The sequence below is a fragment of the Elephantulus edwardii genome, unplaced genomic scaffold (assembly GCF_000299155.1).
Source record: "Elephantulus edwardii isolate Elephantulus edwardi_28Jun2011 unplaced genomic scaffold, EleEdw1.0 scaffold00561, whole genome shotgun sequence".
In the NCBI taxonomy this organism is placed as follows: Eukaryota; Metazoa; Chordata; class Mammalia; order Macroscelidea; family Macroscelididae; genus Elephantulus; species Elephantulus edwardii.
Genome location: NW_006400311.1, coordinates 158746 through 184915, shown reverse-complemented (window position 1 = coordinate 184915; position 26170 = coordinate 158746). Strand labels below are relative to the sequence as shown.

At 41.0% G+C, this 26170-nt stretch overlaps 1 protein-coding gene across 2 annotated transcripts in view; it reads left to right on the top strand.

The window, feature by feature from the left end:
- Positions 1-26170, top strand: part of ATP6V1C2 (ATPase, H+ transporting, lysosomal 42kDa, V1 subunit C2) — a 108963-nt gene that overhangs the window by 52321 nt on the left and 30472 nt on the right. For both annotated transcript variants that reach the window (XM_006903313.1, XM_006903312.1), the window contains exons 3-4: positions 7725-7810; positions 24078-24172. In XM_006903313.1, the coding sequence (XP_006903375.1) occupies positions 7725-7810; positions 24078-24172 (181 nt within the window). The remainder of the gene's footprint in view (positions 1-7724; positions 7811-24077; positions 24173-26170) is intronic.

The following is a 26170-nucleotide window of genomic DNA, read 5'->3' as shown; positions in this document are numbered from 1 at the left end:
AGAATTATAGCTGGCCCCCCAGTAGGTTTTCAGAGGCTCTACATTACTTGAGAGGAGATTGTCCATCTTTCTCCCAAGGAGCAGCTTGGATTTGAATTGCTCACCTTTGGTTTGGCAGCACAGCTTCCTACCCACTACACTAACCAGAGTTGTCTCTTTAGCCTGCTTTAATATGCTAAGCTATAACCGTTGAGGTGACCTGGTTGTAAGGAGTGGTGCTGCCAACCCAAAGGCACACAATTTGAATCCAACCGCTGCTCCATGGGAGAAAGATGGATAATCTCCTCCTGTGTAACTTACTGCCTCTGTAAAGCCACTGGAGGGTCAGCTATGGGTCGGTTCCACCGAAGCTCCTTCAATGGTATACCACCACCACAACAACAATGTGGAACAGTTATTTCAAACTTTCTTTGATTTTCATGACCTAAGTGGTTTGGATCAATTAGTTTAGAAAGTGATTCTGAATTTACCTTATGTCTCCTATGAATTAGATTGAGGTTATGTACTTTGGACAGAAGTAACACAAAGTGATTGCCGTGTTCTTGGTGTGTTATATATTGTTGTTAGGTGTTGCCAATTCAGGTATGACTTCACAGCGGATCATAGGATCTGTCCTATCTTGTGTCATCCTCTTCATCGGATACACTTGATCCCATTGCTCTTTTCACCATGTCACTCCATCTCGTTGCAGGCCTCCCTCTCCTTTGCTGACCCTCCACCTTTCCTGTCCCTTTCCAAGGAATAGCCTCTCTTGACAACATGCCCACAGTATTTGAGATGAAGTTTTGCCATCTTTGCCTGCAAGGAATACTCTGGCTGCACTTTTCCCACGACACTATGTAGAAAGCACATTGTTGATTTCCTCCTACTCCTTTCTGGTGTTAATGTTGTTTGCTTTATTAAAGAGATGCCAGCTTAAAGGGATTTTTTTACATGATGTAAACTTTTCATATAGCGAAATTTACACATTTTAAATGAACAAGCTACATTTTGACAACTTGACAACTATGTGTGATACTGCAACCAAAATATTTATATGCTGTTTTAAAGTTTTAGGTATAAATATGAGTTGTACATCTTCTCTTATGGGTATATATGTGTTTTTATATAAAAGAGCCAGAATTTAATTTTGACTAGCTATCTAAAAGCATGAGCATTAGAGTCGTGTCTGGGACCAGTTCCTACTTTGATATTTGTTAGTTTTGTAAAATGACTCCTACTTATTCTACTCTTAATTTTTTTTTATCTTTAAAGTGGTTATGTTGCCTAGATCAACACATTGAGTGAAGAACTGAATTTCTTATACATCTAAGAACCCATAAAAGTCAATTAAGAGATGAACAAGAAAGTAAAAGAATATGCCAGTGTTAGGGAAATGAATTCATATGAGTAGAAAATGGGCCTTTATAAGCCAGTAATGATATGAAAAGATGTCCAGTAAACAAGGAAATTGTATCTGAATAACAATGAGGTATTTTTTTTCCAGCTATCAGATTGGCAAAGACTTAAAAAAAGATTCATAATACCTTATGTTTGCGAGAAATGCTAGCCGGATTCGTAAGAGGACATGGAATGACCGTTATCACTGTTGATGTCAGATGGATCTTGGCTGGAAGCCGAGAATACCAGAAAGATATTTACCTGTGTTTTATTGACTATGCAAAGGCATTCAACTGTATGGCTCACAACAAACTGTAGATAACACTGTGAGGAATGGAAATCCCAGAATGCTTAATTGTCCTCATGGGTCTAAGGAGGAAAGAAGTCTGAATCTCAAGCACAGTCATAGAGGCTCGTTTTTTAAAGACAATAACAGAGCAAAGACAAGACAGATCATTTTAGAATGAGGAAAAAACACTGGTTTGATCCTGAAAGCTATTTTACTGGATCATAGTTATGTTGTTATAAGGTACTGTCAAGTTGACCCTATAGAGACCCTATAGACAAAAGATCTGAACCTTGTCCTGTCATGCGCCCTCCTCCTCATCTCTAATATGAATGAAATCTATGGCCATGGTTATGGGAACGTAGCTATGGATTTAATTAATAATATTTGGAACATTCTGTAACGGGTTGCGTATGCTATTACAAATTTAAAAATGTACAGGATTGTTTCTGGGATTCCCTCAGCCTGACTACATGGTAGTCAAATCTAACTCTTGGGAATCACCAAAGACATAGCCAGAGGTAAGTTCCCTGCAAGACCCAAGGGTGGATTGCCTCTCTTTAGGATTCACTGGTGGTTGTAATGCTCTTTCTTCTTTTTTTATTTCTTTCTCATTTTTCTTGTTGCATATTGTCAAATCAGATCCAACTGGCACAGGAGGAGGTTGTCTCTCCTTCTCCACTGGAGCGTCTGGTGGATTCAAACTGTGCACTTTTGAGATTGCAGCACACTTTCTTGCCACTAGGCCACCAGAGGTATGTAATGCACTTTCAGCTGCATACTTCCTGAAGGCAAGGCCACATCCGATATACTAGTCAATAAGAAAGCAAATGAAATCTGAACCAATATCAGAAAATGATATGGTGCTATGACTCCTCTGGAGACCTCAGCTTCCACCAAGCAAGTACTTCATATTGTCCGTAGACTAAGAGACAATTCCTCAATTTGAATAAGACAGCACTGGTGGCCTAGTGGTTAAAGAGTTGCACTGTCAATCCAAAGGCAGGCTGTTCAAATCCATTAAAAATGGGTAATCTCCTTCTGTGTAACTTACAACCTATGAGTCTTCAGTCATACTGCAATGTCCAGTAGGTTTTCCTTGGAGAGTCACGTGTGAGTCAGTTCTGACTCAGTGGCGATGGGCAGACTTTAGGTATTGCATGCTTTAAACAAAGCTCTGCTTAAATTCTTTCTCTGACTCTCCACCATTCCCCCCAAGAAATGTCTTTTTCTAAGGCCTGAACCTCCTGGCAACATGCCCCACCAGCAAGATGGATTGACACTGTGACTGTAACAGTGGGCCTGAGCATATCTGAGATCTTGAGGATGGCACAGGATAGAACGGAATTCAGGTCTGTTGTTCATAAGGTCACTGTGAGCTGCACTCAATTCAGTAACACCTAAGAACACAAGAACAGGAGTTGGGCTACTAGAGAGCTGCAACCCAAAGGCGGTGGCCTGCTGCCAGCTCTGAGGGAGGAACACAGGCAGTTTGCTCCTGTGCATTTGTACAGCCTCTTGAAAACCCACTTGAGGGTCCTCAGGGAGTTATTTCTGGCTCAGTGACAGTGAATGTATGATTTAAAATAAGGAAAGGTGTGCGTGAGGGTTGTATCATTTCAGCATCTTTATTCAGTCTGTATGCTGAGTAAATAATACACACAACTGAACTATATGAAGAAGAACATGCCAGAAAATTTGAAAGAAGACTAACAACCTGCAGTATGCAGAAGCTCAAAGTCTTCATTATGTATTTCACTTCAACATAAGAAAACAAATCCTCACAACTGGACCGATAAACAACAGTATCATGAATGGAGAAATTACTGAAGTTGTCAAAGATTTTCCTTTTATTGGATACAGTCAGCATTTAAGGTATCAGGAGTCAAGAAATCAAACGTCGGGAACATTTGTTAGAAAAGACCTTTTTTAAATGTGTTAAAAACCAAAGCTGTCACCTTCAGGACTGAATCATGCCTGGGTCTTGTCAATAACTTCAAGAGAAAGTTGGACCAGAATAACAAACAGTAAAGAATCAATGCCTTTGACCTATAGTGTTGATGATGAGTATTGAATATGCCATGAAGACTGAGCCAATCTTTCTGGGAAGAAGGTCAGCTGAAATGCTTCTTGAAAGACATTGTGACAGCAGCTGGAATGCTTCTTGGAAGACATTGTGACATGTACTTTAGACATGCTACTACTAGCCCCTAAAGGTCGGGCTTGTAAAAAGTAGAAGACCCACAAGGAGAGGAAGACCCTTAATGAAATAGATTTTCATGGGGCTGCAACAGTGGGCTTGTGGATGGTAAAAGACTGTGAGGATGGCATTGTTCAGTGCTTTGAGTTGGCTCTGACTCACAGCAGCCCAGTGTACGACAGAGTGAAATCCCGTCGGCCCCTGCATTTGCTCCGCTGTCTTTAGGGTTGCTGTGTGTCAGAATCAACTCCACATCACCTAACCACATTGTTGGCAAGAGTTTAGGGGAAACAGACACTCCCATACATTGATGGTGAGAGTAATTGGCTCGATATAATTGGAGTGGGTAGAGGAGTTCTGGTAGCAAAGTTCTTAGGAAGTTGCACTGTTAACTCAGATATCGTGCTTCTCTGGCAGTTTGAATCCACCAGTGGCTCCATGAGAGAACAATGGGTGAGCTTCTCCTGTGAGACTTAGAGCCTTGTGGAGGGTCAGCTATGAGTCATTTCTGACTTGGCAGCAATGTCAGAGAGATTTGGAGCATGGTTTGGTCTTAACTATTAAAATGGAAATATTCAGAATACTCTCTTCCTCCCCCAGTAATTGCTTTTTCAGCAATCCATTCTTCATACATTGCTGCTAGATGCCATTGCCTGGGCTCCAACTCACCGCCACCTTATGAACGTTAAATAGATGGAAACCTAGTCACGTCCTGCTCTATCCTTGCAACCTCTGTAGTGCTTAAGCCCATTGTTACAGCCTATGTGCCTGTCTAGCTCACATTGAGGGTCTTCCTTCCATTCAGAGACACTCTACTTTTCTAATCATGGTGTCTTCTCTCAGGGACTAGTCTGTATGAATGGACAAAATGTATATTTATAGTGATACTCATCACAACTTTTTTTTTGCAACAGTATTATCAGTATCAAAATGAACACAATCTCAATATTCTATAGTAGGGAGCTAGTTGTTTTCTAGTCATGCAGTGATGAACTACTTATTAGGCAGCAATTACAAGGAGGGCACCTCTAGTCTTAGATGAGAAGATGTTTATAAAAGAGACTAAGGTGGAAAGAGAAATGTAAAACAGTATACAGAGTGTTGAGGTACTTTTAATGAGAAAATGTGTGTGATTCATGTAGAAAACAATGTAGTGTTGGTTCTTAAATTAGTGACCACAGATTAAAGGTGGGGTTTTTGTTGGTTTGGTTTGGTTTTTATTAAATGAGACAAGTGTTTTCCAAGCAGTTGCGTTTTGCCAAGCTCTGCTGTTCTGAGGTGTCTTTCAGACCATGTTATTCTGAGGCTTTCCAGCAGTGGTGCACATGCCTGGGACAGATGAAACCACACTTGTTAGAGTTAAAGGCTTCAGAGAGGCTAAATTCGGGAGCAGCAAAGAGTCACTAACAAAATGATGAGCAAGCTTTGTTTTTAGATACATTAGGAAGGAAGTGCATGTTGTTATAGGTATTGTAAGAATGCCAGGGTTTGTTTGTTTATTCAGCAAACTCTTGCTGTCTAGCTCTGGTGGATAAGGGCTGGACTGATCACTGCCTTTACATAAGCACATACTAGCTATTGGTATAGCAGGGAATATGGTAACATGAGACAATTACTTGGACAGTTCACTATAGTAATGTTAGAAGTAGAACCATTGACAGAGTTAGAAGAGAAACGTCTTGAAAGTAGGGGTTTATATTGGGGGGGGTTTTTTGCATCTAGAATAGTGTTTGGGACATAATAGCTGATTTATACATCAGATTTTCTAAATGAATGAATAGATGAACAAATGAATGCCAGTATCCCAATAGATAATAGAAGACTCTAATGAGGAAAAATTTAAGAGGCTTAATATAAAGAAATAGAATATTTGTGTGTGGGTTGTGAGGAAGGACAGGAGGGAGGGCAGTGATGCAGGGCTGCTGGTGAAGAAGTCCTCCTGTTCAGGCTAGAAAGGGTAGAAGAAAGGAGGTAACTGGAGCTGGGAGAGATAGACTTCATTCTTCCTCTTCATTCTGTCTCCTAACCGTACACAAAGCCACAAGTCAGACAACCCTTTAGCAGGGACTATATTGTCTTCCTTCTTGAGCCAGAAGCCCATCTGGGTGGAGCTGCCAGCTGGAGTGATTGTTCTCATACTTCCATAGACCTCTTATTTTACGTGCGCTATATTGTTGTTAGAGCAGTGGTATCTCTTTGGAGACTAAGGTGCATCTGATACAGGCCATGGTCTTTGCTATCACTTGCTATGCATCAGAGAGTTGGACAGTGACTAGGGAGGATAGAAGGAGAATTGATGCCTTTGAGCTGTGGTGCTGGAGAAGAGTATTGAATATACTGGCTCAGGACAGAGCAGAGTTTAGGGCTGTTGTACATAGGGTCGCCATGAGTGGCAAGCTACTTGATGGCACATAACAACAACAACATATTGTTGTAGTTAGGTGCTGTCCAGTCAAGTATGACCCTTGGAACAACAGATCTGAACCCTGCTCTATCCTGTGCCATCCTCACAATCTCTGACACACTCAAGCCCATTGCAGCAGTTACTGTGTCAGTCCACCAGGTTGAGGGTCTTCCTCTGTCTTACTGATCCTGCCCTTCTGAGCATGATGTCCCTCTCTAAGGAATAGCCTACCTGCTTTTCCAATCATGATGCCTTCTTCCATATGATCTTCTAAAACAGAAAACAGTTCTGCAAGTTGTAGAATCTTTAATGGAAAGATTAGCTAAAAGGAGAAATTTAGCAGAAGGGTCAGCTCAATTGAAAACTATAGGACTGATGAAAATTTGAGAGGGACCTTGATCAGATAATGGAGAAATTGCTAATGACCGGTGTGAGGACAGACCTCAAGAAGTAATCCTTCTGAGCAGGTTGCTGATCACTGCTGTAGCTGGGAGCTTGTTCAAAATGCTTAAAAAGCAGGACCTGGCTACGATGTGGTACTTACACAAAGAGTCCAATCACTGTTTCACAGAATGTTTTATGGACATTAGTCCACACATGACTATACTATGCTGAATTAAGTGGTCCAAGTGCACTTCACTTGTTTTCCTTTTTCTGTATTTCTTTACATCTTTTGAGGTTTAAAAATTCCAATGAATATAACACAGGGTTACTATACATCACAGGTGACTAAATGGTACATAACATACTGTGACAGGTTTGGAAGCAGAAGTGGCATCCACTTCCTAAATAACTTGCCCATACAAACTATGAACTTTGATAAATGTTGATAGTTGTAGAGAGGCTTCAGGCCTTTTGTTCATAGGGTTGCTATGAGTCATGCTTGACTTAAAGGCAATCAACAATAGCAACAACAACATACCATTACTGGATTATCATAGGAAACTGGTAAAAAATTTTTGTAGAAAACATGTAGAATATTTTTGCATACTTGCAGCCATAGTACATACCTAATTTTGTATCTTTTTTTCCAGGCAATATTATAATACTTGCCTTCTTCCACAGACATAAGGAATTCTCTGTAAACATTTTCAGTAGCTACTTAATAACATTCAGCTAGAAATACCATCACTTACTTAAACAATTCCCTATTGTTAGACCTTCCACCTGTTTCCAGTTTTCATTTTAGCAGCAGTGCTATGAAGAACGTGTTTTTATTCAGAATCCTTTATTCTATTTGTACTGTTTCCTTAAGATAGTTTCTCAGAAGTAGAATTACTGGTTCAAAGGCTATTAGCATTTTAAATCTATTCATAGGTATTGCCAGAATATTCCCCTAGAGGGTTGTAACGTTTCATTTTCCTGCCAGCAATGAGGAGAGTATCTTTATGTGCTGTTTTGAAGTTTGAGATGTTTTTCTGCTCTAACTGCCTGTTTCTCCTCTTTTACTAAAGCCTCATAAAGAAAATGGCTCAGAGTGTGGTCGAAGTGATGGAAGATGCAAAGGGGAAGGTTCAGGAGAACCTCTTGGCTAATGGAGGTAGGTGGGTGACATGCTTTTAGAGTAACTGCTTGTTCAGCCCTTTTCAGAACATGTGCAGTCATGGCTCTGTCTCCAAGTAATCACTGGAGCACTCCAGGTCTCCTGAGGCTCTGAACTGATAAGTCTGGCAGTGGCCACACTTCTTCCTGTGTGAAGCTCAGCAGTGCCATTTTGTTGTCAAGACATGCCCCTTCCAGGTTTATAGTCCTCGTTTCATGTCACTTGACTTTTCTTACCTTGTAACTCAAGTCAGCCAATGCAATTGAGTTCAGTGAGGTCCATGGCAAAGTCTTGTTGTTTGTCCCACCTTCTCCAGACTCCTTTCCTTTCCCCATGGAAAATTCCATCTCCTCTCCTGGTAGGATAAATGCTAGGATGGACTCCATCTTTTCCAGACTGGGGGTGGGGATCATATACAGAAGAGTGCTTGAAATGAGTCTTAAATAAGGGGAATATAGTAAATAAGAAACAGGTCTAAATGGAAATTGGAAGCAGGGGTGGCATCCACTTCCTAAATAACATGCCTCTGGAAACTCTCTGAACTGTGATAAATGTTGATATTTGTAGAGGGGCTTCAGGCCTTTTGTTCATAGGGTCACTATGAGTCGTGCTCGACTCGAAGGCAGTCAACAACTAGATGGAAAATGTGCTGTGCTGTCACATTCACACTAAAATGCTTGGGTGAATATGTTAGGATGAATATTCTTTGATTCCAATGCACTTTTGGTTCATTAGTTATAGATATATGTATATATCATTTTAATCACTAGAAAATTGCATATAAAAAAACTTTGGGATTTTAGAAATTTTAAAACTATATACTTAAATATATAGAGAGAGCTAATTAGTGTAGTGTAGTCTACAGAGAGTTGTGCTGTTAACATAAAGGCAGCCAGTTCAAATCTACCAGCGGCTCCTTGGGAAAAAGACGGACAGTCCCCTCCCATGCAATTTATAGCTTCTGAAAACCTGCTGGAGGGGTGATCCCAACTCCACAGTGATGGCTTTGACTGTTTTTGAGGATGATTAAGCTTATGTTGACTGTATGCATGCACAAATGTTGAAAATATAAGTATATATTACATGTCTAACATTTCTATTACTAATTAAATAAACATTTATATCACTAGTTAAATATATATTTGTGTTTTCCTTCTGCCCTTAAAATAGGGTTATTTTCTAATGTTTGCTTATTTAAATTGACAGATGCAACTGTTTATAGTTCCAAATCTGAACTTGATGTTTTAATGTAATTTAATAATACCACTTTATTGTATTGCAGGTTTGAAGGAGAAAATGAAATGTTTAAAGAGTAGGTCATGCATTGTGTGGTGCGTCTGTGCACGGGGTGCTGTCTGCATGCTTCTAGGATGGAGAACTTTTGGCCTGGCTGTAGGGACCTTATGATCAAGTTATGGTGTATTTATCAACTAGTAACCCCATAACTAGGTCACACTAGCCATATAACTCAGATAGCAACGATTTTATTTCTTTTATTTCTTGTTTCTTCCTTGTGTGGTACTGAATATCATTTGGAAATGGGGAGTCTCTGGGATTCCGGCCGAACTTCTGCATCCTTTTACCTTCGTGACTGCCTGTGACATCCTGCCTGCCTGCTCCATGGGACTGAAGGACCAGGGCTTAGCTTTGTGGTGCATTTCTGAGCTTTCTTCTTGCTAGGAAACTTCTTTTCATGTTCCCTGGGAGAATCTCTGTGTCAAACAGGTCATTCTTGGTTTTGAGTTTTGGAAAGATAATTTGCTCTGGGTTTTCCCCAACCTGCTTAAACTGCATACTTGGGAGGCATTGCTGGTTGAATTCCAGACCATTGCAGTAAGGCAAATGTTGCAATGAAGCAAGACACACAATTTTTGCCATTGTTGTTTCTTTGGGCATATGAAAGTTAGATTTACCCTATACTGTAGTCCATAAAATGTGTGATAGTTTTATGAAAACAGTTTGAAATATCATAATAATTACCATAATTTGTCAGGGAGACAGAAAGTAAGCATGTGCTGTTGGGAAAAAAAGGCACAAAGAGCTTTTGTTCAACACAGGGTTTCCATAAACCTTCAGTTTGTTAAAAACAAAACAAAAACCCACTCTCTCTGTAAAGTGAAGTTCAGTAAAATGAGTTATTCCTGTTTTTTAATTATACCAGCCCATGTGCAGCACTGTGTACAAGTGGGTTTTAATTAGGTGGTACTCAATCTGGATTCCTGAATGTTTATTAAAGGCTCTGCAAAGTGCTTTAGTAAAGAGACCTTTTAACCACAGAAACAATAGCAATAAATGCTGGTGAAGATGTGGAGAGATTGGAACTCTCATACACTGATGGTCGGAATGTAAAATGGTGTAACCACTGTGGAAAGCAATTTGGTGCTTCCTTAGAAACTTGAAAATAGAAATATCATTTGATTCAGTAATGCCACAACTAGATATATATCCCTAGGAAATAAGATCTATGACACAAGTAGATCTGTGTTCACCTGTGTTCACGGCAGTGTTATTTAGAATAAATAACAAAGAGATGGAAACAATGTAAGTATTCATCAACAGATGAATGGCTAAAGAAACTCTGGTATGTTTGTACAATGAAGTATTATGCAACACTAAAGAATGATAAAGAATTTATGAGACAGTGCACAATATGGATGAATCAAGAGGAAATGAAGTTGAGTGGCATACTGAAGGATTGTTAAGATGGTTTATAAAGCTAAGGAAAGGCATAGCCATTCTTGGATGGTTGCCAGGAAAGGGAAGGGGAGAAGAGATTAAAACTTAAAGTATAAATAATATGAGTGAAAGTAAAGGCAAAATACAATAAGGGAAGGATCAGATATTATAATTAATTACTTTAATAAATTATAATTAATGTTATAAAGCAAAATATACAAATGAATGAAAAACCAATATATTAACATCCATTCAAAAGATTTTGTTAAAATGAAGAAATTCTTAAATACAACTGCCCCGTAAAAGATTATAGTTACTTCTCACCTAGGCCAGAACTTTACCGAGCTGTAAAAAAAGCAGACCTCTCCTCAGCTGTGAAACCACCACCTGCTCTTACGCCCCAGCTGTTTGGTTGGACAGCTTAAAGTGAAGTCGCTAACTCATTAAAAATCACTGCAAGACTCATTTGGGTCTCGCCATGTGTCTGTCCTGGTGCCCTGTCCCCACCCCAAGGGCTGAGAGGAACAGCAGAGGAGAGGCATGCAGTGAAGGCGTCACCTGGACCCACAGGGCTGCTGGCATGCTGCAGAAATAAACTACTGTACAATTCTTGGGATTAACCATCTTTACTTAAATGGAGTTTTAATTTAAATGAAGCTTTGCTAATTTTAAGTGTTAAGCATTTTGCATTAAAGTATTCATGTAATAAAAAAAAAGATTATAGTTAAAAAAAATAGAGAACCTTTAAAACTTTGGGTATGTAATTGACATCTAGGACAATGGACAGGAATAAGACCTGCCCACTAAACTTAAAACTTGCTATACAATATCTCACTGGCCCAGACTCCAGGCCCCAAGCTGCACCCAGATGAAGAATCCTTCTATACAACCCATCCACCCACCTCAGTGGTACAGTCCCTCTTGCATTTACTTCCTTTCATAGGGAAGAAGGCTGCTCTTTCCTTTGAGACATGTTGTTGTTGTTGTTGTTATGTGCCATTGAGTTGCTTGCACTCATAGCAACCCTATGTACAACAGCCCTAAACTCTGCTCTGTCCTGTGCCATTCGCACTGTCTCTGACACTCCCATCCTGATTACCCCAGTCACTGAATGAGTCCACCTCCTAGAGGGCCTTCCCTTCCTGTACTGTCCCTCCACCCTCTCAAGCGTGATGTCCCTCCCCAAGGACTAGTCTCTCCTTACAACATGTCCAAAGTATGTTAGCCGGAGCTTCAAAATCCTTGCCTCCAAGGAGCAGCCCAGTTTAACTCTTTCCAGGATGAATCTGTTTGTTTTCCTAGAACTCCATGGTACCCTCAATACTCTTTTCCAGCACCACAGCTCAAAGGCATCAATTCTCCTTCTATCCTCCCTAGTCATTGTCCAACTCAGGTGCACCTTAGTCTCCAGAGAGACACTGTTGCTCTTGAGTACTTTAGAGAGGTCCCTCACAGCAGACTTTCCCATCGCGATACATTTTTTTATTTTCTGGCTGCTGGTGCCAAGAGTGTTGACCATGGAGCCGAGCAAACTGAAGCTGTGAACAATCTCAATCTCTTCGCCATCCATCCTGATGCTACCAATTGGTCCAGTGGTGAGAATCTTTGTCTTCTTGACATTGAGCCTCAGTCCATACTGAAGGCTGCAGTCCTTGACCCTCTGCAGCAAGTGCTTGAGGTCCTCCTCAGTTTCAGCAAGCAGGGTTGTATCATCTGCATAACGCAGATTGTTGCTAGATCTTCCACCAATCTTGACCCCACATTTCTGCTTCTAAAGCCCAGCCTCCTGGATAATCTGTTCTGCATACAGGTTGAAAAGGTATGGAGACAGGACACATCCCTGGTGTACACCCTTCCCAATTTTGAACCATGCAGTGTTTCTTTGCTCTGTTCTGATGACTGCTTCTTGGTCCAAGTGTAGGTTTCTCATTAGCACAATCAAGTGTTCTGGGATTCCCATTCTTCTCAGAGTCAACCACAGTTTGACATATCTTCTCTCTCTCTCTCTCTCTTTTTAATCTATTATTCATTTCAATGAAAATTTACAGAGACTTTTGATTTCCATTCATTCATTGTTGCACTTTTCTCCCCTCTGAGCCCCCCCCCCAGTAATCTACTCTATTGGAAAAATAAAAGAAAAATTCTTTCATTGTTTTACAATCCCTCCTTCTAGGTCCACTCTACTATGTAGCCTTTGCTCTGGACTCCTGTCATGACAAAAATACCTTATCACATATCTAGTTTTCTCCCTCATCTGTTTCAATGCAGTATACATTATTAAACCCATCTTTCTCAGTCTCCCCCCAACCCCAATGTCAGTCCTGTTTTACAATAGTGGCACCATGCAGTATTTGTCATTTTGTGACTGAGATACTTCACTCAGCATAATGTCCTCCAGGGTCACCCATTTTGAATAATATTGCTTGAGTTCTTTGTTTTTCAATGCAGCCTAGTATTCTATTGTGTGAATATACCACAACTTCTCCATCCATTTGTTTGTTGATGGGCACTTAGGTTGTTTCCAACTCCTTGCTATTGTGAACAAAGCCGCAATAAACATGGGTGTGCATATATCTGCTTGGATGTCAGTTATGGTCTCTTTGGGGTATATTCCCAATAGTGGAATTGCTGGGTCAAATGTTATCTCTATTTGCAACTTTTTGAGAAAGCGCCATACCGCCTTCCACAGTGGTTGTACCATTTTACACTTCCACCATCAGTGAATAAGGGTTCCAGTTTCTCTACAACCTCACCAGCATTTGTTGCTTGCTGTTCTGTTAAATTTTGCTATTCTGACTGGGGTGAGATGATATCTCATAGTTGTTTTGGAGACATATCTTCTCTTAATAAATCTGTCTGGTTTTGCTTTTTAACCTAAAACAAAACAAAACCCAACCAAACAAAAAAACTCCCTCACTTTGTAAAACTCAGACTGACTGCTATTGAGTTGCAACCAACTCATCGCTAACCCTCTAGCAGATTTTCAGAGATTGTACGTCATTAGAAGAGTAGAACGCCCATATTTCACTTGTGTTGATAGCAGATTAGAAATGCCAGGCACACCATCTTTGGGTCAGCAGTGCCTCTCTTTACCTACCAGGCTATTAGAGCTCTTTCACAGAAATGGAGACTATCAATTCTCCACCGCAAGAGACACAGGAATTTAGGGCAAGAAATGAAGATTTTGGAACCACTCATACTTAGTGGTTTAGCCTGATCTTGCTGTTCAATGCACTTTATAGCCTTAACAGGTCACTTCTTTGGAACTTTGTTTTCTGATCTGTGAATGGTTGTTGATGTTGTGTCCCATAAGTGGGAGCTGACCTATAGCAGACCCTCCAGGGGGTTTTCAGAGGCAGTAAACCCATAGGAGGAGAATACCCATCTTTCTCCCTGGGAGCTTCTGGTGGATTCAAACTGCGTGCCTTCAGGATTGCAGAGTAACTTCTTGCCTCGAGGCCACCAGAATTCCCTCTCTGTGAATGAAGTTGATAAGGATTCCTTTCTAAGCCCTTAGTTTTACTTAGTACCTTTTGTTTTTGTTTGCTTACATCCTTTAGCTGATTTTTTAATGTGGAAAACCACAGATATATTTGTTTATTGCCAAAGCTAAGCAAACATTCTTGACTTGGGCTGTAACCAGTACACAGAAGATATAAACACCTAGAGGTGTGCCCAGTTATCCAGACACACTTGCTTCAGCCAGTCCAGTCCTTTGCCTTCCTGTTTCCTTTGAAGCCTTAATTAGTCTCAGATTAGACCGCTGTTGCTCAAGAGGCTGGGTGTGCAGTGAGTTTTGATTTGTCTGCATCATGGTCTCTGCCCATGAAGGATGAGGCTTCACTTCAGGCCAGGAAATTGGAGGAGAGGCTGATTTCATCTTAAGCAGGTGGAGAAAGCCATGAAGAGCACTGTGGAGGGCTACAAGTTTGTAGGGTAGACGACCATCTCATGCCATATGCTCACCAAGGGCAACTTGCACGGGTGGTGAAGGCTGCCCTTTGGAGCTCTACTGCTCCATTAGGGGCAAGAATCAGCCTCTGGAGCTGGAGCTTAGAATAGGAAGGTGAGCTGTCGGAGGAGGAGGTCACAATGACAAGCCCAACACTTTCTTTTTGCTTTTATTGGACTTCTGCACCATGTCCTTGTCTAGCATCCTTCCTTTATTTATTCATCAGTCACTTGTATCTGCCAGTGGCAGATCTGGTACCGAGGGCTGAGGACTCTGAGACGGCTGAGATACAATCCTTGTTATTGCTGGTTTGGTGCCATCAGGTTGAGGAGGACTCAGTGACCCTATGAACGACAGATCCAAACCCTGTCCTATTGTCTTGACACGCTTAAACACATTGCTGCAGTCACAATCCATTTTATTGGGGATCTTCTCTTTGTTGACCTTTCACTTCTCCAAGAATGACACCTTTCCTAAAAATAGCCTCTCTGAGCAACATGCCTGATATATGTGAATAGTAGATTCACTATCCTTGCCTCTAAGGAACACTCTGGTTGCACTTTTCCCAACACCTATCTGTTTGTTCTTTTGGCTGACCATTGGTTATTCAGTGCTCTTCTCCAACACTGCAACTCAAGGATATCAGTTCTTCTGTCCTTCTTATTTGTCGTCCAGCTCTCAGATGCATAGCAAGTGATGGTAAAGACAATGCCCCGAATCAGTGCACCTTAGTTTTCAAACTGACAGCATTGCTCCTCAGTGATTTGGAGAGTTCCCTGATCTTCTGGTGTCCTGACTGCGGGTACTGAGGTTACTGATTGTGGATTCAAGGACGTTGAAATCATTGACAGTGTCAATCTTTTCTCCATCTATCATGCTGCTGCTTGTCAGTTCAGTGGCAAGGATTTTCATCATCATCTTGATGTTGAGATGCATTCCATGTTGAAAGCTATAGACTTTGATCCTCTGCAGTATAGAACTTCAAGTCCTCAATTTCAGCAGGTAATATTGTATTATCAGGTTGTTGAGGAGTCTTCCTCTGGTTCTGATGCCACATTTTTCTTAATAAAACCTTTTTTTTAAAAAAATAAAATTTTAATTTTATACTAGTTTGCATACAAAGTTTGTATACATTGTTTTCCACACTAGATCTTTCCCATTTCCTTTACTCCTCCTACTACCCATCAAATTGTATGACCCTATGATTACCCACCTGCCCATCCTCACTCCTATCTTTCTACCCTCCCCCCTTGGATCCTCATACATGTTTTACTATTTATCTTTCTATTTCCACAATAATGGTCTTATGCAGTATTTGTCTTTATGGGACTGAGTTAGTTCACTTAGCGTAATGCTCTCTAGTCCCTCTCAGGCTAGGTAGTGATTTTGAAAATCATTGTTCCTGCATGCTGCGTCATATTCCATCATGCAAATGTACCACAGTTTCTCAATCCATTCTATTGTGGTTGGACATTGGGCTGTTTCCATATTCTTGTGATTGTGAATAACGCTGCTGCTATGAATGTTTGTGTGCAAATCTCCATTTGTACCTCAGTTCTCATTTTCTCAGGATATATTCCAAGCAGTGGAATAGCTGGGTCATATGGAATTTTTATGTTCAGCTTTTTGAGGAAGCACCAAGCTCACAACCTAATGAGGGAGCAGACTCTCAGTGTGGTACATGCTGTGTTGGAAATATAGGCTGAGAGCTTAGGTGCCTCGGGGGAGACAAGTAGGAGTCCCAGAGAGATGAGCTGGATCTTAAATGACAGTTCTTCAAGGGGAAAGGGTAAATCCATTCTCTTTGTCTCAGTGCCAGAAATGCCTTAGATTTTGGAAAATATGTTCAAATAAGAATTTGATCAGAATTTTATCTTTTTGAAACAGTCATGAATAGTATGAGTTATTCAAGTAAACATGGTTGTTAAGAATATTTCTGCTAATAGTTGAACATGCTTCTAAAGTGTTTTCTGTGTGCCAGTCACGGTTTGAGGAGACAGAGACAATTAAGTCTTAGTCTTTTCCCTCTTAGGGCTTGAAAAGAGAATTAATGGAGACTGACAATGCTTAACTCATTTAATGGTAGAGGTGAGTGCTTGAGAGTTCAGGCCAACTGGGGGAAAGAACAGCCAGAATGAACTTTTGGAAGGAGTTAGGCCATGCCTTGAATGTTGAAAGACAAAAGCGGCATTGTGTGTGAATGTGATTGGAATGGAGAGTGACAGCCTGATTGCTGGGTACTGGAGTTGATAGAGACAAGAGGGAACTCATCTTAAAATAGACATCTTTCTGCTATCTCCTTCTTTGCGATGGTTACTTGGTCTCCAGAAAGCCTGTGGTATCAGTGATAATTCCTACCTTCAGCATGTGAACAGAATGTTGGTATGTGCAATTGGTCCAGTGAACAACAGATCTGAACCTTGCCCTCTCCTGTGCCGTCCTCATGATTATAGACGTGCTTCAACTCACTGCTCCGTTCACAGTGTCAGTCCTTCTTGTCTGTCTCTGACCCTCAACCCCTTGCAACATGATGCCTTTTTCTAAGGCCTGGCCCTGTCTGACAACATTCCCAAAGGATGTAAGATCAAGTTTCACCCTCCTTGTCTCTAAGGAGCACCCTGGTTGCACATACTCTAAGACAGACTTGTTTATTCTTTTGGATAGTCCATAAGCTAGATATTAATTTCTCTTCTCCAGTACCATAAGTCAAAGGCATCAGTTCTTCTATCATCCTTTTATTATCCAACTTTCACATGTATGGAACTAAATTGGAAATACCATGGCTTAGATTAGACACACCTTAGTCTTTAAGGTGAACAGAAGAGGAAGTAACATTTGCCCCAATTCCTACCACACAGTCCAGTTCAGTAAGTGACTCTGTTATTATTCTTGCTGCAGAATGAAGGTCATCTCACTCTGCAGGTGGTCATGGCCATGACCTAGCCTGCCACACCCTGCTATCCTCCAGCCACAGTATATTTCTCTCCTCAGGCCAGAATCATTTCTACACCATCATTTCCTTGTTATTGTTAGACTATCATATTCTTGTCAACAGATTGAAATGTTCTTTCCAGTACAAATATAGACATACTAAACTGATGCTCCCAAGGACCTCTCTTGGCCTAGGCAGCCTCAAAGGGAGCTGAGTATGGGCCTTGTGGGAAGAACAGTGAGCAAGCTCCCTTTGGCCATTGCAGGATAGCTCTGCCTTGGCTGTGGACACTTACTGGACTGTGTGGTGGAAACTGGGGCAAATGTTATTTCCTATTCTGTTCACCTTGCAAGGACAGAGGGATAAATGCTTCCTATATGCTTTGTCTCATTTCATAATGGAGGTTGCATAATTTAGTCTTTGCCAGAGTTTGCTCACTCACCTGTAAAGTGTTGTTAATGACACAATAAGATTGAAAAATAATTCCCATAAACTGCTTAGAATAATACCTGGCTCAAAGTAAGAATCAGTAAACGCCAGCAGCTTTAATCATCCTCTTCATTGTAATATACATTTCTGTCTGCTATAAATGGACAACTCTTCCATGATGTCAGATCCTTTTTCTGAATCCATTGCTTCCAAAAGCTTATTTGGTACTTGTTTACTCACTTAAAGTTCAGCGTTGTCCCACATTGAACATATCTTTTCTCCCCTCTGTCTCAATCCTGTGCTTCTGACTTCTGTATCTACTCAGCTGATTTACTGTCTTCTTCCTCTATCTAGTTACTCATCCTGTAAGTCTCAGTGCCACCCTAGCCTCCTTCCTGATTCGTTAAAACTAATTAATTCTCTATCCTGTTGAGTTCATCCTCCAGGCCCACTTAGCTTATCTTCTGAAAATCAACAGCAGTCTCCTGTCTGGCTACTCTCCTCAAAGCCATCCTTCAGACCAGTACATGGAGAAATTGTCTGAGGTCCCCAAAACACTCCTTGGACTGATTGTTTCACCTCTTGAACACTTGATTTCCAGACCTGTTTGTTTTCTGACACCTTTCAGGCCTGCTTTTAGAGTTGGAGATGGAGTTATGTCCAGTACCCAACAAGGCTCTACAGGACTTTTACTACCAAAGACAAAGCCCACACTTTTCTAGGTCCTACAGGATCCTCTGTGACCCTGCCTTGGCTTTCCTGTTCCTCCTCCATCCATGCTCTGTTACCATCCAGCTTTGCCTCTGATTCACTGGCCCAGAACATAGCTTATTTGCCATTCTTTTTACCCAACACCTTGACATCCTGTTTCCATCAGCTCACATGTAAACTCTTATGCACCTTCAAGCGTCTCTCTCCATGGATACTGTATCCCAAGCGAAGTTGTCTGTGCCTTCCCTAGGTTTTTTTTAGGTGTTAATTCCCATCCTCCTATAGCAACCTGACATTCTTCTATGAACCAGCTCAAACAATGTAATCTTTGCCCCATAGTTAACAGGAAACACTTTAAAGAGAGTATGATATGATGTGTGGTCTGATTACTGTACCTTAGCAGGTTAGAGAGCAGAGGTTCAGTAAAGGTGATTGAAAGTAGAAAGAGCAATGGGTTCCTGGTCCGAGAGGCTCAAGACTCTGGTCTTGTAGGATATCAAGCTCAATTGGCATAACTTGTTCACAAAGACAGTATTCTACATCCTACTTGGATGAATAGTGACTGGGGTCTTGGAAGCTTGTGAATGGCTATCTACAGTTCAGCTTTGATTTTTCCTCTGTCTGGAATGAGGTAGAGTAAAGATAATCAAATATAATGGACCATGAGAACCTCCATCCCCTGAGACTAGATGGTGCCTAGCTTCCACCACTGACTGACTTACTCTAAAAGATCACAGTAGAATGCCCTGGACAGAGTGGGGGGAAATGTAAGAACGAGCTTCAAAGTCATAAAAATGGCCAGAATTGCTGATTTGATAGAGACTGGTGGAACCTTTGGGAATATGCTCCCTAAGCACACTTTGAGTCTGGACTAAACTAACTCCTGAAAATGGCCTTCAGCCAAACAATAGTAGACCTATTACAGTGAACAAGTAACTCCAGGAAGATTCACTGAGAACAAGAACCAAACAAGATCAAAAGGACAGCATTTGTCCAAGGAAGAAGCTTAAAAGGCAGCAAGGAATAGGGCAGAAGGGAAACAAGAACCATAGGTAGCATTCTGGAAGAGTGCAGTTCTAATGTGGATGTTATAATTAATGCTGTTAAATGAAATGTGCATGAATGGTTGAATGAAAAACCAGTTTGCTCTGTAAACATTCACTCAGGTCACAATTAAGAAAGTGAATAATGAGCATATCCTTCACAGGTAGAAGGGTATGCCATTATATATATATATATATACTAGACTGAGAAAGCCAAGTGTGGAAAGGCCAGTTTCACTACAGTTAGAGGCATTCTAGGTTATTAGCATGGAAATGTACTGAATTTCCTTCTTTACCACCATTTAACCAACTGTTGTCAAGCTGGAACTGAGTAAAGACTCCAAAGTAGATTGATACTCTATAGGGTTTCCAGTACTGATTTCACAGTAGATTGCCACTACAGGAAATGACTTCTTAAAGAAATCTTGGCATACTGCATAATGTACAGATTTGCCAGCCAAAGCAGATGACTTATTACACACTGTGAGTAGTCAGCAGCTGACCCACACTTCAAAAAAGGCTCAAACTCATGACCATTGAGTCAGCACCAACACATGGCTGATCCTCCAGAGGGTTTCCAGAGCCTGTGCATTGCACGGGAGATTACCCATCTTTCTCTCATGGAGAAGCAGGTAGATTTGAACCATCTGCCTTTGAGTTAGCAGGGCAAGTCCTTACCCACCAAGCCACCAGAGGTCCCAGGATCACACATAAAACTCTTCAAACATTCATAGAGTTAGTCTAAAAAGGGCAGACCCCTTTAAGGTGTGCATTTTCATGCCCTCACTCTCAGGTATGAAAAGAGGTTCACAGAGGTGCTGTTGCTAACTTGCTCAGTGTCCAGGAGCTTAGAAGCAACACAGGTGGTATTATTCAGTGTCTCACATGTCTGGCCCCAACCTCGGGATTGTTTCCTCCACCCTGCATCTGGGTAAGTTAGCCAGGAAGACCCAGAGGCAACTTTTTGTATGAATAAACCTTTCTTTTAAAAAGAACTTTTTGACTACGTAATATGGAAGGGACTGGAGAGCATTGTTCACTAATTATCTCAGTCTCATAAGGACAAATACTGTACAAGATCGTTATTGTAGAATGAGTATGAGGATTCAAGGAGGGGATGGGGCTTAATCATAGGGTCACACAATTTGATGGGTGGAGGGAGGGATGGGGGAAAGATCCAGTGTGAAAAACAAACCAGTATAAAATTAAAAAACCCCAAACTTGCTTCTTGTTGTTAGCATATACATGATAGAGCAATACCAGGTAAAGTGGCATTGATTACGTTCTTCGGATTATATTTTTCTCTTGCAACTATTCTTTTTCCAAATGATTCCTTTTCTGCTAGTCTATACTCACTGTCCTCTAAGATTCCTGTCTTTCAAGTTGCTGCTTAAGAGTGATATTCTTAAGACAGACATTGTTCATTAGTTAAGCTAAACTATTGTTGAGTTTTAAAAAAGAGTTTTAAAAAGATGTTAGGGGCATTATTGACTTAAGGTTTAAAGATTATCTCAGAGCAGTAGTTTCAGGGATTTATCCAGACTTCATAGTTTCAGGAAGCCTGGAATCCATGAGAATTTGAAATACTGTTTTTCATTTCCCCCCCTTTGATAAAAATTCTTCAATATGGAATCCTTGATAAAAACACAATTGTAATAACCAGGTATCATCCAGTTCTAATCAAAGGAGGCAGTTGTTCATAAACAAAATTAACCACATCTCCCTTATCCTCCTCCTGTTCCTGACTGCTCTTTGTCCTCTTTTGTTCCAGACAAATATATATCAATTGTTGCACTTTGTTTAGCTGTTAAGGACCCCAGGCACTGTGCAACAAACTAGGGAGTTGACCAGAGGCAATAAAATGGTTACTAGGTCAGTTTAGTTAGCAGCCTAGATTTTTTACCTCGAACTTCGGAATCAAATCCCACAAGGTGTTTGGTTATAGTAAGCAGGCTCAGAAGCTCTGTGTGTGTGTGTGTGTGTGTGTGTGTGTGTGTGTGTGTGTGTGTTGATTATAAACATATCTACCACAGTTTTTGCAAGTAGCATATACTTCCTAAACAGCATGCCTCTGGAAACTGTGAAATTTGATAAATGGTAATGGTTGCGGAAGGGCTTCAGGTCTTTTGTTCATAGGGTCAGTTATGAGTAGTGCTTGACTCGATGGCAAACAACCACCACCACCACCACGGTTTTGCCAGTTAAGCTTTTCTCAGGTACACAAATTATTGATAGCACTTACAATAATCAACATGCAACCCTACCCTTAATGCAATTTTTCTGTCATTGTGAACAGACATTCAGTACTCCTAAGAAGTAACCTCCCATCCCCCCAGCTCTGGCAATCACTAATCAATTTATAGACCCTACCATTCCTTCTGAAGCTTTATTTTCTTTTTAAATTTTCATTTCTTTTTTGTTGTTGGGAATAGACATAGCAGAACAGACTCCAGTTCTCAGTTTTCTACATGTGCAATTCAGTGACACTGACCACATTCTTCCAGTTGCAAAACCATTCTCACCCTTCTGTTCCACATTGTTCCTACCGTCTTAAGTTTGCTACAATCTTTCAGTTAACTTACAGACTATGGTGTTGAGTTGATTCCAGCTCAAAGTGACTTTCTATGACAGAATAGAACTGACATATTGGGCTTTCAGGCTGTAAATCTTTATGGGAACAGACTGCTTCATCTTTTTCCCATGGTAGGTTTGAACCATAGACCTTTTGTTCAGCTGGCTTCTTACATAAGGACCATGCACGGGAAATGCACATCTAAACCACATAATGAACATCCATACACTACACATATTTTCCTTTCCCTTTTTAGTTTTTCTTTTGATAACAGAGATGCCTTCTCTAAAATAGATCCTGTATTTAGAGATTGTCTTGTCTCCTGGTTGGCCTCAGGAAGCTTGTACTTGGGGCTCCACAGAGGGTGTTAGAAGGCTGCTTAGGGCTGCATGCTTCATTAGGTGTGCTCTATGGTTTGCTTTTGGTGTCTTTATAAAAACCGTGACAACCTAACAGGTAGTGGAGCCAAAGCAGCTGAAGAACAGGGAGTGTTAGCCTGGCACTCTTCCCAGTTCTTCCTTGTGTTTCCCATTTCCATTCATCCTTGTTGCCCACCCTCCAACTTTTTTTTTCCACCCTCCAACTTTGCTTCCCTTTCCTAGAGAAGCAGAATCTTGTGGCAGATCTCTAGGGTGTAAGTCATCAAAATGGAGGTTTTGGCAACAGAAATACATCTGTTCCAGTGTCCTTTCTATTGATGGAGATTTTTTAAAAAAAAAACAAACCAAAAACCAACAAAACAAAATTTTACTTCTTTTAGAACAGTTTTAAGTCTAGAGAAAAATTGCACCCAAAGTATACTTTCCTTCGGTCCTCTTTTTCTCCCTGCCCATTTTTCTCCTAGTATTGCTATCATTGTTTGCTATTGAGTCAATTCCAGCTCATGGTGGTCTCAGGTGTTATAGAATAGAGCTGGGCCACACAGTTTTCTTGTCTAATGACTGGCAATGATAGAAGGAGAATTGATGCCTTTGAGGTGTGGTGCTAGAGAAAAGTATTGAATAGACCATGGTCTGCTAATAGAACGAACAGGTTTTTCCTGGAGAGGCTTAAACCAGGCTGCTCCTTGGAGGCAAGGATTCTGAAGCTTCGTCTGACATATTTTTGGCGTGTTGCAAGGAGGAACCAGTCCTTGGAGAGGGACGTCATGCTTGGGAGGGTGGAGAGACAGCAGAGGAGAGGAAGACCCTCTATGAGATGGATTGAGTTAGTGACTGGAGTAATGTGGTAGATGTGTCAGAGACAATAAGACTGGCATGGGATAGAGCAGGGTTTAGGGCTGTTGTACATAGGTTTGCTACGAGTCTCAGGTAACTCAACGGCACATAACAACAACAAGTCTTATCAGAGGTAGATTGCCAGGCCTGTCTTCCACAGTACAGCTGCCAACCTATGTCGTTGTTAGGTGCCATCGAGCTGAGGATGACTCATAGCAACCCTATGAACAAGAGGTCTGAACCCTGTTCTATCCTGTTCCATCCTCACCCTCTCTGACACCTTCGAGCCCCTTTCTGTAGACACTGTGTCAGTCCATCTGGTTGAAAGTCTTCCTCTCTTTCACCAACCCTTAACTTTTCCAAGCATTATATCCCTCTCCAAGGAATATAGGGACCTTTTTATCTTACAGTTATAGTCATTAGTTGTTGTCAGGTCAGCCAGAGTAGTGGTGAATGTACCTTTACATTCTCCTAGCATAATTTCAGTGCTCTTATAATGTCCTGTGTGTTTTTCAGAGGGTTTTTAGGTGCTGTTGATATTTCTGGCTGACAGACAGTTTGCCCAGAACTCTCAGCTCCATAGGTAATATTTGCTTTCCCAGACCCTAGAGTCTGCCCACCAGTTGCTTTCTTGGCATAAACTATGACTTTTATTTCACATTTGGTTTAAGGAGAATCCTTAAAAATCCTGCTTATTTGTTGAAATGTTCTGTGTTCTTATTTATGTTCTAGTGGACTTAACATCTTTTTTGACACATTTTGAATGGGACATGGCCAAATACCCTGCAAAGCTGCCGCTGGTGACCGTGGTGGACACACTAGCAAAGGTAAGAGAAGGACTGTCTGTGACGTCCAGTGAATGTCCGTGACACGGGGCATCTCCATCTGACTTTATTTCCCAGTGCTGCTGTAACAGAAATACCACAGTGGGTGGCTTTAGCAAACAGAAACCTATTTGCTCATGCTTTATTATTTTTTTAAATACAACTCTTTTAAAAAATTTTTTTTCTCTTTTATTTATTCACTGTTGCATATTTTCTCCCTGTTTCCGTTCCCCCTCCTAGGCCATCCTGCAGAACACCCCCATTCCATATTGTTCTCATAAATATAATGCATAATTGTATAATCCTTTTAAACAATTTTTCCTCTTATCTGTTCTAATGCAGTGTTCATTATCTATCCACTCTTTACCCATTCTCTCTCCAATCCCCCCCATGTCTGTCCTATTTTATAATGGTAGTGTTATGCAATGTTTATCCTTTTGTGACTGAGATATTTCACTTAGCTTAATATCCTCAAGGCTCTCCTGTGCTCTGTAATGTTTTACTATTTCATTGTTTTTCAGTGCTTTGTAATATTTCATTATGTGGATGTACCATAGTTTTCCTATCCACTTGTGTATAGTTGGGCACTTGGATTGCTTCCATATCCTTGCTATTGTGAATAATGCAGCAGTAAACATGGGTGTGGATACATCTATTTGAGTTGTGGCTCTGGTTTCTTTAGGGTACATTTCCAGCAGTGGAATTTCTGGGTCAAATCTGAGAAAGTGCCAGAACACCTTACACAGTGATTGTACCATTTTGCATTCCAACCAGCAGTGTTTAAAATTCCATGCTCCCCACAGCCTCACCAGCATTTGTTGTTTACTTCCCTGTTGAACTTTCTATTGTTGCTGGGGTGAGATGATATCTCTTAGTTGTTTTGTTTTTTTCACACTTTTATGGCTACAAGTCTCACTCAGTTCAGTGCGCCAGTGTGGGGGAAGGCTCTCTGTTTGCTCTGGGAAGCAACCTAGCATCAGATTGTCAATCATTCTCTGTTCCTTGGATATCCCCAGGTGGCAGCCATCTCTCCTGCCTTTGCTTGCTTTCTTATGTGCTCGCCTGTCCTTTTTTATATTCCCAAAGTGATTGGCTTAAAGCATCAATGGTCTCATGAATGTAACAAAGAAAACTATTCCCAAATGAGCCTAGATGGGCAGGTATAGAAACTAGTTGGGATTCACAGCACATATTTTAGAGGACACAATTAAATCCATAACCCTGTAGGAGATGGATCCCTGTGACATTTTAAACTCTGCTAGAGCAGAGAGGGGCTGACCCAGGTGCCACAGGCTGTTGGTATGGGAGCTGGTCTCTCTAAGGGTCCCTGGGAGGACTGAAGCTCTTACTACCATGTCCCGGCTCTGCTTCAGCCGTACTTCCAGGTGGATTTCTGAGGTGTGGCCCCCTCTCATGTCCTGGGGAAAGACAGTGACCTTACTTGGGAATCTCCCATGCTTCCTTAGGTCACATAACCATCTTAGAAACAGTGCAGCCTGTGTGTTGTCTGGAGGGTGGGTAGTGGTATCTGAGCTACAGATAGATGTTCAGAACCTGGACCCTAGTGTCCAGTCTTTCAACTTTGAATGTAACTCATGAAATAGTATACAAAATGGGTGACCCTGGAGGACATTGTGTTGAAATATCTCAGTCACAAAAGGACAAATACTGCATAGTGCCACTGTTGTAAAACGGGACTGACATTGGGGTTGGGGGAGAACCTAAAAAAAGAGGGGATAAACAGTGTTTACTGCATTGAAACAGATGAGGGAGAGAACTGTTTAAAGGGAATATAGGATTAGGTATTCTTTTCATGATAAGATTCCAGAAAAAGAAATATGTAGTAAAATGGACTGTGGATTTGCGGGGGCAGGGATTGTATAACAATGAAAGAATTTATTTTTCCTTTCAAAGAGAAAAATGAACTGGGGGAGAGAGGTGGGCATGGTGAAAATGTGCAACAATGAATGAATGAGGGGGAAATTAAATGGAAAGAATATG